General features: G+C 42.9%; 1 protein-coding gene across 1 annotated transcript; it reads left to right on the top strand.

Moving 5' to 3' along the window:
• Positions 1-1,129: 1,129 nt before the first annotated feature.
• Positions 1,130-24,303, top strand: LOC118410759. The gene is made up of 14 exons (XM_035812550.1): positions 1,130-1,153; positions 2,560-4,443; positions 10,841-10,990; positions 12,562-12,724; positions 13,099-13,716; positions 14,182-14,363; positions 14,736-14,899; positions 15,148-15,262; positions 15,818-15,909; positions 16,181-16,387; positions 17,165-17,420; positions 18,437-18,630; positions 18,823-21,647; positions 22,543-24,303. Exons 2-14 carry the CDS (start codon positions 2,565-2,567, stop codon positions 22,547-22,549), a joined length of 6,852 nt encoding a protein of 2,283 aa, XP_035668443.1. The 5' UTR covers positions 1,130-1,153; positions 2,560-2,564; the 3' UTR covers positions 22,550-24,303.
• The last annotated feature ends 576 nt before the right edge of the window (positions 24,304-24,879 follow it).

Genomic DNA, 24,879 nt, shown 5'->3' with positions numbered 1-24,879 from the left:
GAAAGTGCCCAGTGCCTACCCTTAGCCTGTTTCTTTTAGATAATTTTTTTCCCTGGGCAAATTTCGATCACAAAGGTCTATATTTCTGCAAGAGTGACTAAAGCATGTATATTTTTAAAATCTTGCCAAAAATTGTGACCTTTGGCATGCTTTGACCTATGAGTGACCTTCATATTCGAGACTAGCACATGGACTGATCCATTAGGGGAGGGGGTGCAATCCTGACATCATGACAATCATCTGGCTGTAGCTCGTTAAAATGCCGGAGTTGAACTCGGGCTTTTTGAACCAAAACAAACCTAACAAATCCAGCTTTGCAGTGGGGGTAAAGACTTGAGGTTTGAAATGTAGGTAAATGTGTTTTTAAGTGATTGTTTGACATGGCTTAACCATGTAGGGAATGGGCAATTCGATTTAGCAGCCCCTCCCCTTCTGCTTGTTCTGCCTCTTCAACTTGACTGTCTGTTTGGGGTTCATTTGTGCCTTTGTAGGGAGCATTTAATGAAGAAGTGGCTGGGATTTTGGAAGAATTAAAGATAAAATCCACAGAAATGAATAAGTTTTTGAAAGCTTTATTGCAATGAGATAGGACTTAGTCCTGAGAGGTTCTGGACTTGAAGTTGATTGACAAAGCTTGACACTTTGAGGGTCCCATTTTCAAGTATGGCTTTGCTGTTTCAATTTCCTATTTAGCATTATCTATCCTGTACTAGAGGCACATGTATTATATTACACTGTGCAACTCCTTTGAAACATTTAAAGTTACAATTGTTATGTATGAACCATGTGGCAGTGGTCAGAGTTAGAGCAGGTCAACCATACCCTGGGAGCCAGCCGGAATCAGGCATCTAGGACAGTTTATCTACCCTTCTAAAGGGTAACGATAACTCCTTCAGGCTTAAACTCCCCCAGAGCACTAATGTGAGATCTGCGGGCTGACTGCCTTGGGTCCCCGAACAAAACTCGCTAGCTATAGTAACCTGGTCCTGTCTGGCTCCCAGGGTAGTCAACCAGCGTAGAGTGGGGATCTGCTGACCAGTAGATTTTGAGTCTCAACAAACAAACCTATTAATACCACATGGCCCTGTTTACTCACACCCTGCTCTCATTTGGCCCTGCCTTGTGCCCAGGGGTGCCAGGATATATGCTACAGGTACAGATGTCCCTTTTCCTTACAAGTAGCGTCTCCTTCCTCATGTTTTCTTGTCTGTTTAGTTACTCAGTTTATACACTGGCCTGAGGTATTGATCTATAGTTGTTGGGTAGGATGAGGTCAATGTAAACATTCAGAATAGTGTCACCTACAAACTGGATCACTCCTGCCCTAGAAATCAGCTGTAGCCTGCTTGCAGGAATGTGGTACCAGTAGGACTGACAAGTGTTCTTGTTGTGTTTTCCCTGTTAGATAGTATGGTATCATATTGTAGACTCTAGCTTCTGAAAAGTGCGCAAAGTTTAAGCTCATTTTACTTTCCTTACATTTAATACATAGTGGGGCAGAATTTTGATTTATCCAGTCAAATGGACAGGTAAAATCATTAATTGAGAAGGCAGAGTACATGTACAGTGTATGTGACAAGGGTGGAAAGATACATTTTAGATCCTTGATTGAACAAAGTATCTTCTTATTTGATATTTAGACTTTCCAAACTCCATTCTCTTAACTATTGGATCACAGATGTAGGTTTACTGAAGGCTTAGCAAAGATTACCTAACACATGTACATGTAGACACCAGGTGTATAGCCGACCCTTGTACCAGTCATCTATTCTGGCTGGTAGAGTACTCTATAAAACACTATCCACAAGTGTCTTTCATAAAGACACCAGCCTAGATTTGGGAGTATAGTTTTTAGCCGCCTGGTGGCCGGCCTTTGTATAAATGCATTTTGACAAGTTTTCTGTCAGGCCCAAGATTCAGGTATCATTTTGGGTATTTCAGCATTGACTTCTGACCTGAAACATTTTCATGTATTCCATTGCCTTTTTTGTTCTTTTGTAATATTATGATGAGTCATCATGCTGCTCTGGTCAAGGCAGGGGACTAAAACATTTTGCCAAGTACATCCTAAAATTATTTTGGTCATTTTATGTGCCATTTAGCAACTAGCCCTTCTACTTGTTTGACCTTTTACCAGAGTGTGTGTACGTGGATGCTTCTTCCAAAGTAACCATCTCCTAGGCCAAGACAAACTGTCATTCTCCTTAGCCTCCCTCAGAAACATTTTAGTTATTCCTCTCTTGAAGGTCGTGCTAATATTGACCATCGCAGCCTGATGCAGGAGTAAATGTGTGTCATGTTTGCAAAAGGACCTTCAACACAGAAACTAGAGACTCTGTAAAGAACTGTGAATTCAGCGCTGTAGAATTGTTGATTTCAAAATTTCTATCTTTGTCAGTCCCGAGTACAAGAGTGAGTGAATCCTATGTGGAATTATGTACTTTGGAAGTACATAACCTGTACTTAGCCTTCCCAAACAAACCGACATTTGCAGAGGCAGAAGATGTAGACAGTTTGTCCAAGGATCAAACAGTAACACCCCTTTGGTTTGTTTTCCAGGAAACATGGAGGGGAAAAGCCCCAAACCCGGGAAGAAGGTGCTATTGAAAAGCCACAGTATGCCGGAGTCGAAGTTTGCAGCCAAGATTGCGGAGATGAGATCAGAGGATACGGAGGGAGGGTCCGAAGCCGGGGGTGACGGGGTAGCGACAGGCGACGAACCATCAACAGCAGAGGATGACACTTCAGAGAATGTTGACAAGTTTTCGGTCTCGTTTGAGACGTATATGGAGGAAATGTCACGAACACACCAGCGGATGTCAAGACTTAGCAAAAGGAAAGCAAAGTCAGGAAGGTCGAAAACTGTCAGCTCAGCTCAACAGCAGAGTTACGCCTTGGGTCACCTAGAACAGCTTATCAAGATTATGGAGCAGATTGCAGTTATCAAAGAGCAGAATGGTAAGCTGAAGAAAAGGATTTCCTTCCTTGAGGACATGAACCGAATGTATAAAATGAGGAGTGAGGTTCTGGCTCTGACCTGTCAATGTGGGGCCCGGAGGCCTAAACCATCTGTAAAGAAAATAAACATTCAGACTAAGCCACAGAGCTCCAACGTTTCCAAGTCCAAACAGTCTGAGCCTCAGACGTCCTCCAACACAGATGAGAATAAACTGTTAGCAAGAGAAGAGAAGAGGGCCAGCAGAGAAGATGGGCCGACCAGGCGGAAGTTGGGTTATATCAGAAACGCCAAGAAGCGGGAGAGGAGCAAGTCTGTTGGTGTTGTGTTAGATAGGGAGGCATTTCGTGAGCTACGGTTGGGGGAAATGGGAATGAAGGGCCTGAAAGAGCGATGGGACAAGCTAAAGGGAGCTGTCCAAAACAGGAGGTCTGTTTTTGTACCAGACAAGAACAGTGACAAAGGTGAGAGCGAGAGTGAGCATGAAAAGCAGTTAGAAAGTAGACGAAGGGTCTCCAGGCCAGAAAAGACTAGACAGCACGAGAGTCCATCCGGAGAGGTTTCCGATACAAAGTCTGTGGACAGTGGATGTGCACATCTGTCTGATGATGCATCTGCACATGGCACTGCAGAACGGCATAGACAACTACTGTCTGTCAACAACACCTCGGTGACGGTACACACGGATCCTCTGCGGAAGAAGAAGTTTGAGTTGAACAAGCCTGCCAGTTCGGTGCAGGTGCCACAGGCAGGAAAGCACTCCGAACCTGGTGAGAAGACGGTTTCTCCTCCAGAAAGGAGACGTAAACTTGGTCGAGTGTCCCTGCCTCTGCCTGATGCAAGTGCCAAAGTCTTAGAAGCATCAGCCATGTCTTCTGGGGGCCAAGACTGTCCTGAAGGTGAGGATGCCAGACATAGGAAGACTTCCCCGTGGGGTAAGGTGCGAAGTGCGCTGCTTCAGAGAAAGGAGAGCATCAAGAGACGGCAACGAAAGGAGAGTGCCGATGGAGGGAGTGCCCCTGACACCCCCAAAGATGGAAGGTCACGGTCTGTGTTTGTCAGGCGGAGGGACTTAAAAGTACGCCAGGCAAGGTCTCGTTCGATGTACAACCCTGGAGACCGATGGCACAGCGAGACTCCTAGTCCGGGAAAATTCAGAAAAACCTACTCTAAAGATGATATTGAACTTGACGGGAAGAAAAATGAAACTTCACCTGTTATTTTACAACAGGAGACAACTTCGGCAAAGGGCAATATTAGCAAAAACAAGAGTGGTTCTCAAAATGGAGACCAGCCCAAAACTGAGGAGGTGGTGCAGAAATCAGTAGAAAACAAGGAAAATGGTGCAACATCTAAGGAAGCCCAGGACTCTGCAAAAGCACCACCAGAAAAAGACAGCTTGAGTCCAGGGATGTCAGAGGAGTTCAGCAGGAAGATGCAACAGTGGGAAGAAAGGTGGCAGAAACCAGAGATAGCAGATATAAGAGGTAAGCTTGGGTTAGACAGCACAGATATATCTGTTTTTGTCTGATGAGTTATTTGAATCATATTACGCCAAACTGTGTCGTGGCACACAGCCATTCTCTGCCAGTTTGGTCTAGCTTTCGCCATTCATTGTCACCATTATCTAATGGTCACATGGCCAGCTTTTGAAACTAAAGCTTTCTTGTTTTTATAATCCAATTTTTACGCATATTTCTGGAATGTCCAAAAATCTCATGGGGAAAATCAATGGTGTTTGATTTTAGCCACTTTTTCCATTGCTATTTATGTTTCTTGAGGTTTGTCTTGGAGACATTATCACATAGCATTCCAAGAACCTTAGTCAAATTTTTCTAGGCACACAGACCAGTTTCCTCCAAGGGGAAATGCAATGGAGAGTGGGAGGGTGCACTAATATTTACATAGACAAGCACGTCATGACTAAACCAACTGCTGTATGTGGTTTGCAGGTTTACAAGTGTGTGGTGGACAATAACAACTTGTCAGCACTCAGAGAGTGCAAGCCACTGCCAAGGCTGCATACTTGCTTTCATATATTTGACAGTTTGCTGGAAAAGCGCTCTCTGTCAGATCATTAGTGAACTGCAAAAATATATCTTGCCATCTTTCTCAAGTTCTTTCACAGAGCAATAGACTGGTCCCATAGCCATGCCCAGCTTCGTCAAAATATAGAAATGTAAGATACAAAACATAGAAAGGCAGACAATTGATTTGCAGCTGCTCTTTCATTGATCGGACCAAAAATTGACTTGCTATTATTGGTTGAACTGCTAATTGTGATGGACAGTCAGGATCGGTCAGGGAAAAGAAATGTCTTGTACCCAGATCCAGATCTACATGTTGTTTTTCCTGAAACTTGTTACTTATTCCTTAGCCAGGATCTGTAAGTAAGCTGAAATATTACAACCAATCAGCAGAAACTAAGTAATCGCTTTATCTTATCGCTATTTTAGCCACATGGTGTTAAAAGGGGAGGGGAGTAAAATATCTATACATAGATCTAGATGAAAAGATGGTAAGAAAAATAAAAGAGGACCTCACTGTTTCCCTGTGATTTTCAGTGAAATATCCCAGGCCATAAAAGCCAGCCGTGGTGAAGCCACGCTGCACCACTAGCTATTGAAAAACCATTACACTTTGTCTCAAACATATCACTTCAGTTCTACATTACACAGCATTAAAGGAGAAAGTGCCTTGAAATGAAGCCATGGTGAAAGGTAGGCTGGTGAAAGGGAAACATTTGCCTAACTGTGTGTGCTTCAACACTCAGTAAGATGTGTGGCATTGTGCCACAAGATTCCAAGGTGGTGACTTCAGGTGGTGAGAGGAACTGACCCTGTGGTGAACCAAACTCTTGCAGCCAGTAGGCACATGTGATCAGAGAAATCTGGCATCCTCCGTTATCATAATATTTACCACTTCACATAACAGTCAGCATCTCAGATATCTGCAGAAAGATACACAGAGGCTTCCTTTGCTTTGAGTAGGGAACATCGGGTGACCTTTTCATGAAATCAGCAAAATATATTTTTCAATTACATGTGATCATCGTTTTTGTACAATTTTCATCCTGCGGTAATGTTCTCTTCAATGATAGCAACAGATTATGGACTTTTTCAAAATATTAAGGATCAGACTTTATGATTATAATGATTTTAATAGTTAAAATGCATATTCATGCCCAGAAGCCTTAGCCTTATCCTAGTTACTAAGTTAGTTTACTTTGGCTCCCACACTGTCCCCTAACCAACAAGTCTAAAGATGAGATTTATTATGGGATCCTTATAGATAATATAATAGTTGGATGTGTTAAAAGTATACATATAGTTGCCCTCTGTGCGTTACATACCAAAAGTTCACTGGCTTGGAAGCTCAGTTTTCTGTGCATGAAAGGCCCAGACATACAGGCAGACGTGCAAGTTTTGTAGACAGAAATAGTCTTACACTAGTGTGAAATATGTGACTACAAGCCCTGTTTGGAGCAGACAGCTGCTCACTGGCGGACTCAGTCCAACTGATTGGTTTCATACCTTTGAACTTAAAAAATTCACCAAAACATTTAAGTTCATTGCTTTTGTATGAATAGAGATATACAGTCCAATTTGTAATTGTATGAATAGTGATTGAACATTAACAAGTTCCAATGGTAATTGTTAAACTATTTGCCAGTTTTATGCAATGATACCTTAATTTTTCCTTATAAGGAAAGAAGACAAGAAACAATGTAAACAAGAGCTTCTGAAAAAAGCTAGTCTTTCGCTTACTTATATTGTGTAGGTAAAATTGTTTGGCATAGTTTGGTCAAGCGTGGGTGCCAAGTCTGCAACGTTGGCAGCTCTGGCACAGTTTGGTCAAGTGCTAGGTTATATAACTGTTTAGTAAGGTAGTGGTTCTCACAGAGTATATTTTACTTGAACTGTATAATAACACAACTGCATGAATGATGTTAACTTTATTCGGATTGTTTCGCTGTTAAGAACGGCTCTGTTACAGTACAACAGGGTTTTATGAAAGTGCACTGTAGTAATCAAATTTATCAGTAGATGTGTCCTGAATTTCTGCAAGAACAAACAAAGTATTGTCACCATAAACAACTGAACATAAAATATTAACATGGCATATACAGTAATGGAAATATTTTTTTTAATGGCAAGATCATGTGAAAGGTAGATATTTTAAACTAAAACAGGTCCGTGGTATGTTTAATGGAACGTTTCGTTTCTTTTAGTAACGCAATTATGCTTTTACTTGACGGAGTCGTGACGTCACGCGTCAGACTCACTCCGTCGAGCTCGGTCAGAATCTTCCCTTTCGAAATTATAAATTAAATGTGGGTAATTCTATTTTCAACGCATCCGAGGGCTACTATTTTGCTGAAAGAAGTTTGTTACACGAAAATAGCCTGAAATTTCTTAGAGTAAGAAATTTCCGAATACGCCCCCCTCCCACACCATGTCAGATGCGGCGCACGCATCTTACACAATTCTAGATTTTGTAGCGGTGATTTTCCATAAAACAAAGTAAATGACATGTCAAACTGTTCTCTACAATGTCTGTTTTATTATAACCAAACAGCGAACATGTTAGTTTATAAATTGTATACAATCTTACGAAGAAATCCTCACCGTTCACATCCGTCTCTGCAAATTCCTGCTTATAAGCCATACAGAAACCAAGCAGCACATTCATGGTAGGCCGATACGTATGTCATAACGTTACATACCGTCGAATCTGCAGGGTAGAATATCTCGCTAGCACGATATGGCATGGACCGCAAACCAAGCAGCACATTCATGGTAGGCCGATACGTATGTCATAACGTTACATACCGTCGAATCTACAGGGTAGAATATCTCGCTAGCACGGTATGGCATGGTCGACCCGGACGGACGGACGGACGGACAGACGGACAGAAATCTAATATCGGTCTGATTGCCTTTCGCCGCGGAAGCGCGGCGAAAGACAAAAAAAGACAAGAAACTTAATTTTTCTACTAAATATGTATGTTTTGCCCTGTTTGGGGGAAATTAAAGCAATTCTATTTCATACATTCTCAGACAAAACAATGTGCATGTACAAATGAGAATATGTGTATACAGTTTTTAGGTGCTGTGTTCAGATTTACACATGATGTTGCTTTAGGCCTTCCTTTCGTAAACATTGGAAAGAGTCACATGATCAAACAAGCTGGTGTTCTGACATGTGGGTGGCAGCAAGCAAAATCAAAGGATTCCAGCTATGTAGTGTTGAAATCACAGAGGAAACTCCCTCTAGGTCAGGTTTGGGCCTCCCAACTCCACAGGAAACCAGGTATGTAGGACCTGTGCTGTTATTTTGTCTCCCTGAAAGACTGAGATTCCCTGAAAGGGTCCAAGTATTTTGAGCAGGAATTCAGACCTGAAACTCTAGATTTCGGAAGGTTACCAAAGATCAATGCAAAAATGGCAGGAACTGAAAACTGTCGGCAACCTGGAAAAGGAGTTTGGGCACCCTGTCACTATCAAAATAGACCTGCATGTATGCAGTTATTGAGACAGTGAATCAGGTCAGTGTCACAATTTGGACATTTGTGTTAGTGTCTTGTTAGCAGAAAAAAGGTGAGCACAACCCCTTTTGGATATAGATTAGTAATTTCAGCTTGTTCAGGGTGTTGATTACTTTTTCAGAAGTCCTGGCAGGCAAGAGACCGCAGAATTAGTTTTCAGCATGAAGGAAAATTCATTATGGCAAGGTCACATTGACATAACTGCTCAGCAGATATGGATATTGGCATATCCTGGGAAGAATTCCCATTCTCGCTCATTGGTTTTGAATACAGTGCAATGTCACCCATGAACTTGAAACTACTTCTCTGAAAATTGTTGAGGGAATTGGGGATCATTTGGACTAGTTATGTTAATAACTAGAACAACGAGGCAAGTTAGAGAAGTAGGACAATAAGGTTAGTTAGGAAGTTAGGTTAGTTAGAAGTAGAGAGTTAGGAAGTTAGACTTAGAGTTAGGATGTACGTAAGAGAAGTAGAACGACAAGGGATTTATAGAACTTGGTCTGCGTGATGGTTTGCGTACCTTTTTCTGTGAAGCGTAGCGAGTTATTTTAATTTGCCATTAATCGTAGCTGTCCCTCCCTAACTCATTGTGAGCATTGCTGGCGAATTATTCATGATATAGCCTGTTATTTGTTATCATAAAGTCAGCATTTAGTATTGTTGACAAATTATTCGTATCCAGGCACCCACAGAATACAATCATTGCTCACTGTACTTCCACAATAACAAGTCAATTTACTTTGAGGCTGAGCCTCCTGAATTTATTGTCCAGTGTTGCTAATCCTCTGAATTTACCATTAAGTGTTGCCAGGATACCCCCATGCAGACCTTCATAGTTAAATCTTTTGACATGCTTGGTAAACATCCTTTTTGGTTGGACCTAAAAAAGTAAGGTAAGAAAGGTTTCTGTCTTAAGTTGTCTGAGTGATGGTTACTGACACGCACAGCCATCAGCTGCCAAGTGCAACTGCACAGACCCAGACTTTGGTGACCTCTGTTGACAAGGTCAGATAGCTGTGTGTCAACAGCTGATGTGCTGCCTCATTAGAGACAGGAGGGAGCTGTCTCCTGGGGAAAACTTGAACTTGACTGTAGCCCCCTCCTGGTGAGAGATAGCACACACTCCAGGGTCCCACACATTGGAACTATAGATATTAAATGAAATGGACAAAAGCTAGTTTTTTCCAACTTCAGTATCAGGCTGCAACATTGCTGCATGGCGAGCCCCAGGCCTAGGGTACAGTAGGTGACTATCTTCTTATATTTCAAACTCTTATTGTGCTTGTAAATGTGCTTGAAAATTATATAATCTGTTCCAGACTGTTTCTGTACGATCACAAGAAAACCAGAGTATTCTTGCCATGCTGAAGTGCGCTACTGGCCTTTGAATTTTGAATTTCCACCCCAAGAAGTCCAGTGATAGACAAAGGTTGTAGATAGATAGAGATAGTCTTGTGTAATCCCGGAGCACATATCAGCTGGCAGTAACTATTATAATGTTCCCTCATCTCCCAATGCTGACATAGGATGGTCGGCTATTAGGGAAAAATGGTTAGTAGTTGATTAAACATTCTTGATAGTTCAAAAATAATGGACATTGAAGGTACATGTATATGTAAATGTACTCTTAGGCAGCTCAGGTAATTAGCTAAATAGGAAGTTTGTCTCGCCAGTCTTAATTTCTCTAATGTAACTATTTAAAAAAATACTTCTCTCAAAGTTTCAAAGAAGGATTTTGAGAGATTCACTTGGGATTTAAACTATGCATTAATGGTACATGACATTGTACTTGATTTGTTAGCAGTTTTAGTGACTTTTGTGGTCATTATTCAACCCCGAAAATCTCATTATTGCAATTACAGTCATGTTTTTGATCACTCAACATTTCAGACAATTATGTTTGTTCCCTTTCCGCTAAAATTACTTACTGCGCTTTTTGATGGAGTTAAATCTTTAAATATTTGGGTGCTTAAACTTCCCTTCACACTCAGTGACAGAGATTTTTCCTCTCTGGGTACAATTGTCCAAGTGAACAGTGAATAGTTCATTGTTGAACCTTTGCCATAGGTTCCATCTGCAGATGCACATCACAGTCAACACATGTCACATTCCATCACAGCCTCCTTCTCACTCCGACCACAGCACAATGGCCGATTCTGCTTTGCCACCTTCTAAAGTTTAGGTCAGACACACAAAGAGCACTTCGTAATTGGCGTCTATTTCTCCCCTATAAGAAGAGGACTGTTGTTACTTTCCCAGTCTTGTGTGGCTCTGCACAGTGTAGCAGCCTACCATGTCTCTCCGTTGTTTATCTTGTCTGTGTATGTGTCCAGATGCAAGCAGCGCCATTCCACCATCGGAGCAGGCCGAGGATAGCAGCACCGTAGCCCAGACTGCAGACACGCCGCCACCCAACCTTCACCTCACGCCTGATAATGTCACCGAGGATGTAACAACTCAGCAGGAAAAATCTGAGGCAGAAGGTAAGATATGGGCGTCAACAAGTCACAGTGTCCTTATCAAACAAGGATATCTTTTAGCGATCAGAGATTCGGCCCTTTCTTTAGTCAACTGGGCTCAGTCAACTGTCCCAACACCCTGGTCAACTCGCCAGGGTTAGGGCCCTACGGTTAGTATATGGATTAGGGTGTTGGATCAAGTTTATGGGGTGTTGGGTGGAGTTGGTCTGGTTAGCCATAGGCCGAATTGGTAAAGGGCCAAAGCGTCCAATATCCATAGAAAAGAACAGTCACAGTAGATTTGGTTCCATGTCATGTCCTAGTGAATTTTTCCAGCGTGAAGCCATTCTTGAGATGGACTAGATATCAAGAAATGTGGCTTTAAGTTGAACAAGATGTGTACCCCTATAAAGTATACAATGCCAGCAACAAGTTTTATCATAAACAGTTGCTTAGAATTCACACATTGCTCGTAACCTCAGCAGATGTTTATCATTGGCAGATTCCACAGCTTGGGAAAGCTGAGCACAGTCCAGAAAAAAAGCCTTAGCCCAATACTCCGGCAATAGCACTCTGAAGTAGACATTTGGCAGCCCAATCTGTATTGGTTATGGTAGCAGGGAGAAGGTTAAAACTTAATTAGCTGTATGTAATATACAAAATGTATTGTAACAACAACAGGTTTGCAGAAACGACCTCGCCCAAAATAAGAGAACTGGCTCTTGTTGAATATTGCAAATCAGTGCTCTGGCAAAAAGTAAATTCTGGCCACACCTAGAAGTTCTTTGAAGGAGGCTAGGTGGAGGCGTCAGAGGCAGGGGGAGTGTGTTACATTGGCATGGTGCCATCAAGGGTTCAGGAGGAGCCTGGCAGACACATCAAACATTCCTCCGGCCCTAACAGTACTGCTCTGTTATGGATCACAATGTCTGGAAACATCTAAGTTCACAGGAATGACAGGTGCAGAGTGAGCAGCACTGCGGGGTTGTCATTGCTCACTGTACTTCTGCCACGACCCCACAGTTTTCTACACATGAACCTGAAGGCTTTCCTTTCCTTACCTACTCTGACAGTGTTGAGGGACAGGTTGGTATCTGGCAAGTCAGTGATATTGAGAGATGAATTTGGCAGGGTCCCTGAGGTTGAAACTTGGCTTTGTGCTCTCATCTATCACCATTACAGTCCCACGTATTATGTCTTATCCTTATGGAATTGATATCAATGTTGACAGTTAATAACAGATTAGGGTTGGCAAGGTGACATGTCAGCTATGCCTGGGTCATGAATTCACCACCTCACATTTACAGATGAATGATTTGAAGTCTTCATCCATGGCCTCCAGTAGACAGTTGTGTTAGACTAATTTGAGTTCTGGGACTTATCAGATGTCTTCTAGGGTAGACATCACAGTTAGACCTGTCCATAGGAGAAACAAGGCTCCATACTACCCGAAGTTAGGATGGTCTTCTTCATAAAAAAAAAAACTAAGATTATCTAGGGAACTACCGTTATCACATTGCCCAGGCCGATGTGGTAATTTGTACAGGTTTGACCGCATTGCATGTTTTATATCTATTGCATTTCTGAATTTTCAGTAGAAGCCACCCCAGGAGATAGCAGCACATCCACGTCTGCCACCACCACCCCCAGCAGCACCCCTCACGGCTCCATCAGGGACTACATGATGAACCTGGAGGACATGAAGAAGAGCTTCGGTAGTTCTTATGCCAAAAAGCTGCAAGACTGGGAGAGGAAGAGGTAGGGAGTGTTGACTTTGTTTTCTATTTAAAGATATTCGGCAAGTAAACAGAGGAAATAACAGATAGAGAGACTGTCATACTCATGATAGAGAATATGGTGTAGAAACAAGGATCCTGAGGGTTAAATGCGTTTGCATAAGTAAGTTTGTCTTGGGGAAGAACGAAAATCAACTAAAGCACTTAATCATCACCCCTATGCAAAATATTTCATACCTGATGGCAGTTTGATACGCATATGATGAAACCCATGTGCGAAACCCTGTTTTTGTTTTTAACCAGGGTGCTACCTGGCCAACAATGTATACCCATCAGACATTGCTTTTTCAGAAAAAGGATTGATCTATCCTCCCCTTATCTTGTTCCAAACACCAGGCTGACGAACGTGTCCCCGGCAGCAAGTCCAGAGTTGGTCAGGAAACAGAAGAAGGAAAGAACAAAAGAAGAGAAGGAAAGAGCCAAGCTGGAAAAGGAGAGGCTGAAATTTGAGAAAGAAAAGATGAAGATTGAGAAGGAGAGAGAGAAGGAGAAGCAGAGGATTGAACGAGAGAAAGAAAAGGAATTACTGAAAATGGAAAGAGAACTGCAGAAATTTGGAAGAGAGAAGGAGAGGACAAGGTTTGAGAGACTGTTTCGTTCTGAGAAGACGACCAAGTGGCAGTTTATTCACCCGCGGCACCAGAGTGCTACAAACACTTCCAACCTCCCAGATGTTTCCCTTGGCTTAACCTCCAGAGGGGAGAGTTCATCTGATACAACAGCCAGCAGTCCTGAAATATCACAACTAAGAAGAGGGAGTGATGACAGCACTGGGAAAAGCTCACCTAAGATCCATTGGAGGCGGCTTAGAGATGCAGTTTTGCGTAGGGAATATAAGTCGAAAAAGATGTCACCTGGTTTGCTGGGACTGGAGTTATGCCAGCCAATACCATTGGATCTTACATCTGTGTACAATACTCCAGGTTCACCTCAACTTGGTCAAAGGACCCATAGGTTTGTAATTATGTTCCCTTTTCAGTATGTTACTTCCACTAGTTTACAGTTCCTGAATGCTACTTTCAGCCATAAAGTATCATTCTTTTGCCTTCTTTCATTCAAACAGCAGAACATCGAGTATTTCTAAAACCATTGCTACCTTTGGTATCATATTAATGTTTCAAAATTTAGATCAACAGGTTGAGAGAACAATGATATGGCTATCCTGCATATATTGTAGTCTGGATGTGGGCCCAGACTTAGTCACCAAAAAGTGACTGCCAACCATTGTCTTCTGCTTTTTGCTGCAAATAACTACTATCCTCGAGGTGACATAAGCTGAACTTTGACCTTTATTTGTATTATGTATTGCATAGTGTATTTTTATGGTTATCCAATATGTATTCTATGTGGCAGAAAGTGAATAGAGGGGGAAAAAGTGGAAGTACATACTTGACATTGGCATTTTTACTCCCGCCCCAGTTTCAGTGATGATGACCAGAGTGTGGATGTCCACGAGAGGCTGTCCCGAGCCCTGCAGCACAACATGGAGCTGTGCATGGAGCTGCGCAGGAAGAACCAGCAGCTGGAGGTCGCGAGGCACGACATGGAGAGTCTCCACGGCCGACTGAAGATCATGAGAGAGGAACACAGCACACAGCTGGGTAGGTTTGCTTTGGCAGTATGTACAGATCAAGTACAAAAAGACATTGTGATTTTTCGCACATACAATGTGTTGTTTAAATGGCAAGACTAGTGGACACGAGACTGAGAGGTCACAGGTTCCATTTCTGGCTAGATGTTGCATCCTTGTGAAAGGCACTTAAGACGCCTTTCCTCAATCCACCTAGGTGTAAAAATGGATACGGTCCACCAACTTGATGCCCCTAAATATCTTGTTCTTAAAAACAGTGGATATGGGTTACAATGCAGATAAAGGTAACCCAGCATTACCTAAAGCTGTGAGTCAGTATGTGTACCTGACCTAAATCATGAGAATGTATCTAACCATACAAATACACGTGTGTGTGTTTCAGAACACTACAGGAAGGCCCTAGAGAACAGTAACCTGGGAGGGACCATCTCAGGACCAACCCTGAATGAGTCCTGTCTACAGTCAGCCATAACCGACCTCAAGATCCACCTAGAACAGCTGGAGCTGTACACAGAGAGGCTACAGACAGAGAAGGGGGTGCTAGAGGTAATGATTGCATGTGTCTGTGTGTGGGTTTTTGTTTGGGATGAAGGAAGTCAGCTCTGATTTGGCACAAAAATCATGGCAGGGATAGGGGAGCAAATATTGGGTTGCAGAGCACTGTTTTCAGAAACAAATGCTGTAAACTAGCTCCTTAGAGAATGTTTCATTATGGCACAGTGTTTGTTACAGCGTGTGAGGTCACAGTGCTCCTAGTATGTCAGGTATGAACTGCAGTTTTACCCCTGTCCCAGGCCAGCATGCTGCAGAATGAGGCCCAGTACCAGCAGGCCACAGCCATGCTGCAGGAGGAGATCCAGAGCCTGCGGCTGCAGAACTTCAGCCTGGCCTCCGACAAAATCAAGCAAGGTTCGACACACTAACTTATATTTACACTGTTACAGAATTATGTACATGGAAGGTAAGGTTGCCTCTTTGTGTTTAGGACTTATTCACATCAAAAGTCTCAAAGGTGCATAAGTGCTACACAATTCTCGTGAACAGTAAAGAAGCTTGGACATGTGATCCCAATACATGTGCTATTTGCATTGAATATGTATACTGGATAATGTATATATATATGTCAGGATAGAAACTACATTCTGGTAGAATTGTCAATTCTACTGGCAGAGATCCTGATCAGAGTTTCTGTAGACAAAGAGTCCAGTCGGGATCTCTACCAGCATAATTGCCAATTCTACCATTTTGGAGTCTCTATCCTGACATTTTTTTTGGGTGCAAATTGAGGAACACCATGCCCCTAGCCAAAATACCCCTGGTAGGTGCACATTGTTATACCTTAGCTTGTATAATCTTACATGTATGTAAACTACTGAAGTCACCCATGTGGTTTAGCATGCAGGTGTCCCACTACCCTATCATGTGACAGTCCCTACTGACACTCACCCCCCTCCCCACCCCCAGGTGGAGCTGTGGCTTCAGACATCCTGCTGCAGCTGAAGGGTGCGGAGGATCTGGAGAAGGTGCATGAGTTTGTTCTGGAGCTGCAGACCAAGGTGAGTACACAGTCAGAACATGCATGGGGCTGTCCGTATAAAGTAACTTTACCAGTCACAGCTGAATTCTTTATTTGCATCAACATATTTACAAAAGCCAATATTTTGATGACCATCAGTCACCTTCCAAGACTGTGAGTCTCAAAAATTAGTGTGAAACTAGTGTGAAATCATTTTAATATGTTGTCAAAAGAACCTGTAGTTGTTTTGAGTACCACTGTTAAGAGGATTGAATGTTGGGTATTGAGATGAAGACTCCTCCTCCTCCCAGCTGGACCAGATGCAGCTGGCCCTGCTCCACCGGGACAGGGTCATCAGTCAGATGGAGTGGCGGCTGGTGCAGCGCGAGGCGGCCATGGCCATCCTGCGGGCGGAGAGGGACCGGCAGAACGTGGAGCTCAGCTTCCTGAGGAAGGCACACCGCGCTGGGCAGATCAAAAGGTGTAACAGCTACGGCGGACTGGAGTTCCCTCTCAGTGTAAGTCACTTGTGGTAGATATGACATATAGAGAATGGTATTTATCAAAGGTGCCAGGCCTACCATGGGTTGGATCACCAGTCCTGATGGCCAGAGGTCAATCAGACCTGTCTTAGGACTGGGACCAAGGGTGATGCAGAATATACAGTGTTGTATTTGTTTTTTTGTCATTTCCACCTGAGAAAACACACATTTCGATGCCAAATGCACCAAAAATTAAGAAAATTTTGTGTTGCATTCGAAGCATGTTCAGATTATTATCTGTGAGACCAGTGGCAATTTGATACCATAGAAACAGACCAATTCGGAAAAGACCTGTATTAAACATTATCACGGCCTAGGTATGACATGAAGTTACATAGTTAATTGACAATATAGCAAATTAAGTCTCATTTCAACTATACATTAATAGAACAGCATTACAGACAAATACATCTAGAACTACTGTAAATGCAGAAACTTTTGCGCTGGTTTATGTTCATGGTTTTCACGGTGGCCCCTTCACCACGAACTTAAAACCACCACAAACATTTTTCCATGGCAGTAAGAGACTACAGTGCATGGTGCTACCACGAACTTAAAACCAGCGCGTAAAGTCCTTTTTCCCGCTACCGCGAACTTAGATGCATTTACAGTATACGCTTTCTCAGATGGGAATTAAAGGTACAGCAGAAAACCAGCTTTGAGATTAGTTAGGAATGCTGAGATCATAAGACACAAGAAAATGAATTTAAGATTTCAAGTCATAAAATAACTTTCTGTTGTTTCCCCTTACAGGTTGAGAATATAAAGCCCTCAACATCACCACCATGTCACGCCAGCGCCAGTTTGGAGGGTAATTATACTTCCAAAAATAAGAGCACTCAGACTTATGATAGCCTGGACGGAGGGAATGTGTTTGGCTCTGAGAAGAGCCACTCCACTCTGGGTAGTCTTGGAGGAGGGAGTGACTCCAGTTGTGAGAAGGGCTACTTCAGTTCAACTTCTACTCCCAGCCCTGACTTCACTAGAGGTTTCCACCTTTCACCCATAGGTGACCCATACCTTTCAACACGACTTAATCTTCTCCACTAAGTTTAGTTCTTTTCATTTCTGTCTTGCTTGGCTTTTCTTTTACTTTTATTTGGTGACCACATTTTGTTTTAAGTATTGGTCTTGTGTTTTGCTTTGCTTTTTTTTCTGCAGTGAGTTTTCTGTGTTGTCTCTCTGTGCTGCATGTACCATTTAAGATGTCATTGTGACATGTTTTGTACTTGTGCGAATCACACTCTTTCACCAGCATCACATGGCTGCTTTGTTGACTGTGACACCTCACTCTTTCCCTCACCCCACATTCCTGTCCCCTCTAGTGCTAGAGCAGTCTGCACACAACCCAGCCCTCCCTGGTGATATGGGTATGAACTGAGAGGTACATGTTCTATGACATGCAGTAGGAACTGGTATTCCATGTAGTCAATATGTGCTCGTTTGATGGTTGGTGTGATCACCGATCGCTTTGCCAAGTAGTCACTGCAGAGGATGAACTTGTGTTATTGTAGTGAGTTGTCTGGAATTTATAAAGTTTGTCTGAGTGTGTGTATCTGCATGAAAAATAGGAATGGCCCTAGTAATGCATGACCAAAGACTGTTCACTGCAGTGTGTGTAATTCCTTAGTTAGTTTTTGTTGTGTAAGTCAAACCTGTACAAGTGACCTCTACTTGTGGACCACCTGGCCAATATGGCCACTGTTGGTGATTTCATGGATCATTTTTCTCATTGGCACAAGCATTAAGATTCCTTTCTATGGTAATCACCTGTCCACATAGACCAGATTCTATTGCCCCTTGAGTGGTCTTCTTAAGCAGGTTTGACTGTATATTGTATCCTGTGAAAAGGGTCATTGGTGGCAAATATTGCATTGCTGTCTTAACCTCTCTTTGTCAGCCTGTCATGTTCAATGTTATTCAATGTCAGTTTTTTTAGTTCTCGGACATGTTGCTAAGGCCCTCTTCACAGTGAGACAATAATGGTGGAAACTGGAACAGCTAATGCTTTGGTTTCTTGCACAGGTCAAGACACTGTGTACTCGGCCGATGAGACAGCCACCAGCACCCTGGACACTACTTACACCACCAGCACCATGGACACCACCTACACCACTAGCACCCTGGAATCAACCTACACCACCAGTACCTTGGAATCAACCTGCACATCCAGCACAACAACTCTCACTGCAGACAGCACTATGGAAAGACATGCAGTGGTAAGCCATATATTATTGCTGCCATGATAGTTTTTTGTTGTTCTTTTCCTCCATTTTTGCATTTGATATAGTTGGTTAATCCAGCTAAAAGCCCATAGTTCTTTGCTGCATATTCGAAAATCTTTTTGATAAAGATATGCAAATCCTCCATATATAAGTTATAACTGTGTCACCCTCTTCTTTGCCTACAAGATGCCTGATGAACAATTGGAACTACAGCCTTCAACAATAGTAGGAGGCAATATATCGTCATCACATGTACAAGACACAAGTCTGCTGTCCGAAATCCTGGCAGCTATTCCCTCAAAGGAGAAGTCTTCAGTCTCCGAATATACATCAACGTCGGCTGGATTAGCAACAGCTCACACTGATGATAAGGATACAACAGAATTAGTCTTGGATTTTAAAGATGACACTCAGGATGCTGGTGAGAAATTGGAATCAGCTACATGTGAAACCACATCAGCAGCACAAGACAGTCTTCTGTCTGCCATTAAGCTCATTGAGGAAACACAGGAGATGTTGTCCATCGACCCAGAACACAGTACAGTGACCACAGGACCTCGCTCTCCACCGGTAGTTACAGTGGAAACAAAGTTCAGCACCTTCACACGCACCAGTCCCTCTAGTGAAGGGAACATCGCTACCAAACACTCAGAAGCTGACTCCACTTTGCAAGACAACCTCAATGTAAAGCTTCAAATGGACAAGGGAGCACCAAGTGGGGTAGAAGATGAACAAGAAGTGTTGCATGACAAAAAAGCACATGAAATGTGCCCTGTAGTTTTGGATACAGAAGCAGGTGGGGACGGAAGTGACTCACAGGATTCAGACCTTGCCACGGATTTCTCCCACCTCTCCTCCAAGCACTTTCTTGGACCTCAGGGACTGAGTCAAAATGACAAACAAGAGGAGGATGGTGACAGTCCTGTCCTGGATTCATCAGAAACAGCACAGGAGGAATCAGAGAAACAACATTATCCTGATACTGGAGTATCTGGTAGTTCATTAGAAGGAAGGAAAACATCTTCTGATGAGTTAAGTTCCTCAGGGGAACACTCGGTAGGCACCGTTGTAGAACGGAATCTTCACATCTCCGAAGATTCTGACAATGGTGATACCACAGGACACCCTGACAACACAACGCCATCGCCTGATAGTACGGCTCAAAGTACTGACTCCCAGAAAGAGTCCTCTGATGACCCCGGTACTACAGCTGCAGATGCAGAAAGTGTTGAGAAGACAACTGACGTTTGTAGCAAATTAGATGCTAAAAGTCAAAACACTTCACCGAAAGAGAAGGGAAAGAGCTTGGGAACGCCCCCAAGTGGTTCTGTAAAGCCATACAACACAGTTGTCATGAAACCAGAGTTTCCTAAGTTCAACTCACCAACTTTCAAGGTCACCCCAGTAGTGTTGCATTCAGAGCCTAAACCAGTCACAGAGCAGACCCTGTCTCCAACAAATGAACCACCCCCTCCTGCTTCTGTATCCAGTCCAAAGGAACTGACTGGTACAGCTGAAAGTCAGTCTTCTGTAGGAGAGGACAAGGATCCAACGTTTGAAGAAATAATTCAAGAGTTTACTGAGTACAACATGGCCATGATGGAAGAGAAAAAAGAGGAAATTAAGGAAAAGGAACAAAAAGACTCTGTTGAGTCGTCATCAGAAAGTGTGAGACATGACATGGAACAAGACACGGCTCAGAAAAAAATGGCCAGTGAAAAACTTGCAGAGGTTGAAGCTGTAAGTCCAGAAACAACTTCTCGTGGCAAGGAAGAGGTGAAAATGGAAGTGAAGGTCACAGATGATAGTAAGGGAAGTGTGGCTCCTTCTGTGCCCTTCATCAGAGTTTATGTGCGGGATAACCCAGAAGCTGACCAAGTCAAGGCTCCATTTGGACCAGCCTTTGTACCGAAGGCTGACAATGGAAAAGGAAATGGTAAGAGAAAGGCAGAAAAGTCTGTAGCAAGAAGTGAAGTGCAAGGAGAGCAGACAAGAAAGATGAACACTCGAGAGCCCAAGAGAAAGGTTGGACAGTCTGGTTCAAACAAGATTCGGCTGCTGCAGAGGCAGCTGTCAGAATCAGCGGTCCTGTCAGGGGCCCAGAGTGATTCTGCGATTGATTACGAGTGGAAGAACCGCAGAGGAACGTCACTGAAAGAGAAGAAGCTGGCCAACCAAGGCCAGGTCAAGAACCTCAGTATGGCCTTTAGCAGTGGAAACTTGATCCAAGAGAAAAGGAAGGGGCAGACCAAATCTAGTGTCGTAAGGCATACAGAAAAAGTAAGTGAGAACATTCGACTGTTTCAGACAAAGAACGACCCTTCAACAGGCTCCAGGCAGAGAAAGGTGGAGTTCGCACCCTTAGTAGAGTTTTCACACATACGGAGTATCTCAGAAAGCGAGCAGTGTATTAGCCAACATAATGGAGAGAATAGGGACCATGAGAAGGATCGATCATCAACGTTTCCTAGAAGAGAGGTCAGTGTAAAAGCCACCAATAAAAAGCTATCCCGCGTAATTCCAGAGGAAAGAAGTTCAGAAAGCAGTATAGACAGTATGGACAGCAGCAATTCCAACCCAAGACGGAATGGCTTAAAGGGTACGAGAGGATTGAGAAAAGGACTGTCAGCTTCAAAGGAACATTTGGCGAACATTGCCAGTGCGCTCAGTGGCATTGCCCAACAAACCATCCTCTCCTCAACAAAGAAGAAGAACGCTGGGACGGAAGCAGCAAAGGCTGATGGGAACAACTCTGTTGCAGAAGCTGACCTGCAGCGTAGGTTGAACCCACGAGCGAAGAGAACGGTGCAGGAGGTTTCCCAGACGGTTGCTCGTCAGCACGCCTCCCACTCGCCCCAGCTCGGCAGGAGGTTCGACTCCTCCACTGGCCCCCCAGCCTCCTCCATCGAGCAAGCTCGCTGCATCGCGGAAGGGAAGGTCGATGTTGTGCCGCTGTCCAGCAAAGAGGACGACAAGAAATTACATGGAAACAATATCGTCAGAGTGTCCAAGTAAGTTATTCCTGTCCTATTCACAATCCCCAAATCAAGTTTTACCTTCTGAGTTAGCCTGGGTACCATCCGGATAGTAGTTCGCTCCTATGTTCGCTTCTGCTATCCGTCTGGAGACTTGCACATTCAAACCGTTTGGTTCCGTATCAAGGAATAGGTCCTAGAGCACTCATTCGATGACAACAGGCCCTCCCCCAAGCGGGGGGAGGGCTTGTCCGGTGTTGGAACGCCTGTTCGAACGAGCGCTTGAACCCATTCCATGATTCGCACATACGTGGGGACCAATCAGCGCCTGCGTCCCAAATTTGGACGATTCCAGACGTTACGATGGTCCGCGTTCCCGGACAGAAACACAGAGAAGTGACTGTATATAGTATATGATGAACGCCTGTGCGAACTACTTTCCGGATGGTACCCAGGCTACTTCTGAGTTGTTTCATACCTTAATTATTTGTATGTAAACTGTTAAACTGCCCAACACACCATTTCTGTACAAGCTGCGTATCCAGACAGATTTAATTGCTCGATTTGCACAGGGAAGGATCCTTGCTCTCTTTGATACGTGAAGTGTCTTCTTTTCTGTGCTTGAGATACAGCTCTCCTCAATCACAGGACCTCCGTTTAATGTCTTATCAGAGGGATGGCCGGCCATAAGCTATAAGCTAGGTACTCATTTACACCAGTGGGAAGTGCCTTTCCCAAGGGCACAAGATCAGAGCATATGGGGGGACTCAAACCCAGGACTGCTGGGGTTTTAGACTAACACCCTACTGTTACACTACACAGTGCCACAATTCAACTAAGATTGAAACTCATGTACATTGAACCTGTCTACATTCATGTAAATCAACAAAATAGAAACAGATTTAAAATTAGATTTGTTTTTCTCTTCCAGATGCTGAGAGCATGGCAAACCCTTCCCTGATGCAGCAGGAAGACTTGCAGAGATGTAACTATTACTATTAGGGAACTCAGCTAACTTTGCAATCATGGTGGAAAATTTGTGTGATGACCTTTGACAACCAACCACAGTATTATTGAGTCAAGTTGCCAACATGTTGCCAGCAGCTGGTGCTACTTACATTGTATAATTGACTGACACGATTTACACTATCACATATTTCTGATTATACTAAAGTCATTACTTTATGTTTGTACCAGGGTGAACCTCCTACGTGTTTCTTAAGTGTTGAGGCTATTATCAGTATTTGAATTGTATGAAACAATCCCTGATTGAAGTTCTGTAGTTTAACCATCACCCATGATGTAAACTTGCCTTAGTCAATACCAGAAGTTAGTAAGGACAGGGTTAGAATGACATGCAGCTCGGCAGATGTGAAAAAAGCCACATTATAGCGTGTCAGTCAAAGACGCTTACATTACATGTAGGTGTTAAGTTTTAGACGGTGTCAGTTAGGACAGGGTCTTGACTTGAACCTGTGTGGAATTCAGTATTATGTTGTGAACATCCCTTTTTACAGCCTAAAAAATGAAACAGTACAAAACTGTTGGAGCTGGTACAAAACAGCTGAAGATTTAAAGTGAGTGTCTCACTGGACTTCAGTACTTTGGTGGCAGCACTGCATTCTGTTTTCTGTTACCCATAACTTTATCATCAAAGTATGACTTAAAAGACAGCAAGACACAAATGATGAAAAGATTTGTTTTTTATTGATGATTCTGTCACATTGCCAACCTGCCACAATAAATGAGATAGCCACTTGAGTGACAGTAGGAAGAGAATTGTTGTCAACCTGTCTAGCTCGTACTTGCCTGGTTACCCCTGAAACAATGGTTACTTGCAGTGTCCTGAAAACTAGAATTGATCATTTGGTGTAATGCAGCCATGTAAGTCACTTCACAACTACTGATGCTTCAGGGGCAACATGACAAGAATGGACTAGGAAGAACGCATAAGCCATATGAATTAACAAGAAATGGAAACAAAGAAGAGATCAGATGTTGAGGGTTGCAGTTGAAATACAGAAAATCTCAGAAATTTTTAGAAAATCTCCAGAAATATATTTTGAACTTCATACATGTTATACTAGTATACAGTCCTTTTATGAACAGATGGAGACAATTGTAACTTATAAGTCGCATGAGAAATGCATGAAGCAGTCAAAGAAATGACCAGTGGACCTAGAGGACATGATTTAGTTGAGGTTGTAACCTAATGTATATGTCTATGAAATCATATACCACTTTTCACAACATATTCTGGCTATGTAGGTGTTCTTTGGAAGCATTGTGTTTCATTACTAATAATTTTGGAATATGTAAATCATTGCTATGACTGTGCCAAGTTAATTAAATTTCTTTCAATTTGTATAGATGTATAGACAGCTGCACTGAATAGATATTCTTTTATTTGATAGATGATGAGCATTAGCTTGATGTGTAGAAACTTAAGTATGAATTTTGGTTCATTGCCATTGTAAGTGGTAACATTAAGTTAGTCATTTTTGTTTCTGTCATTGTAGGGACAATGTATATTTAAGGAATGTAGACTTGAATTTGTGTCATGAAAATTAAGATGTTAGAAGATCCTTTATGTATAAACTGACATTGGAAAAGTGCCAAATGCAAAGAGAATACCATATTATGATTATTTTCTAGTGTAACATCAATAAAATGTAGAGGTCTTCACACTGGATTTTAGTCTTGTCTTGGTTGGTTGGCTCCACTTCTGCCAAGTTAGCATAATCATGAAGTAAGTTTGATAGTCAACGACAAACTGGTAAAAAACTGAAACCTGTCTAGCCTTCTGTAGGAAAATTTCGATAGGAGACTCACACACAGGAAACATTTCATATGATGTTGGGTGTTGAAATCGTCATGGATCAGAAGCGTCACGTAGCGGTGAAACACGTTGCAGAACTAGAGGCCGCTTTTGCTCCATGGACTTCACCTGGCAAGTTTGGTAACTTCGATCAAGGAGGTTCCTCTTTTCAACCTCCTCGCTTAGATGAACGCACCACATGCATGAACATTACGCCATGGATCAAAAGCGCCATGTAGCGATGAAATTTTTTACTGCAGTACTACAAATATAGTCAACCCTGCCCAAGCAAAAGCGGTCGATTTTGCCAGGTGGTCGGTTAGAAGAGTATCGATTCACAACATGCCCGATGCATAGTTTAAATGGTTTCCGTTGCGTTTAATGGCAAACGCGCGTGCACCCACCACCATCGTAATGGTCGTCAAACTCCGACGCAAACTGGCCGAATTC

The sequence above is a fragment of the Branchiostoma floridae genome, chromosome 3 (genome assembly GCF_000003815.2).
Source record: "Branchiostoma floridae strain S238N-H82 chromosome 3, Bfl_VNyyK, whole genome shotgun sequence".
In the NCBI taxonomy this organism is placed as follows: domain Eukaryota; kingdom Metazoa; phylum Chordata; class Leptocardii; order Amphioxiformes; family Branchiostomatidae; genus Branchiostoma; species Branchiostoma floridae.
The sequence above is the reverse complement of the archived record's forward strand: the minus strand, read 5'-3'. Positions and strand labels throughout refer to the sequence as shown.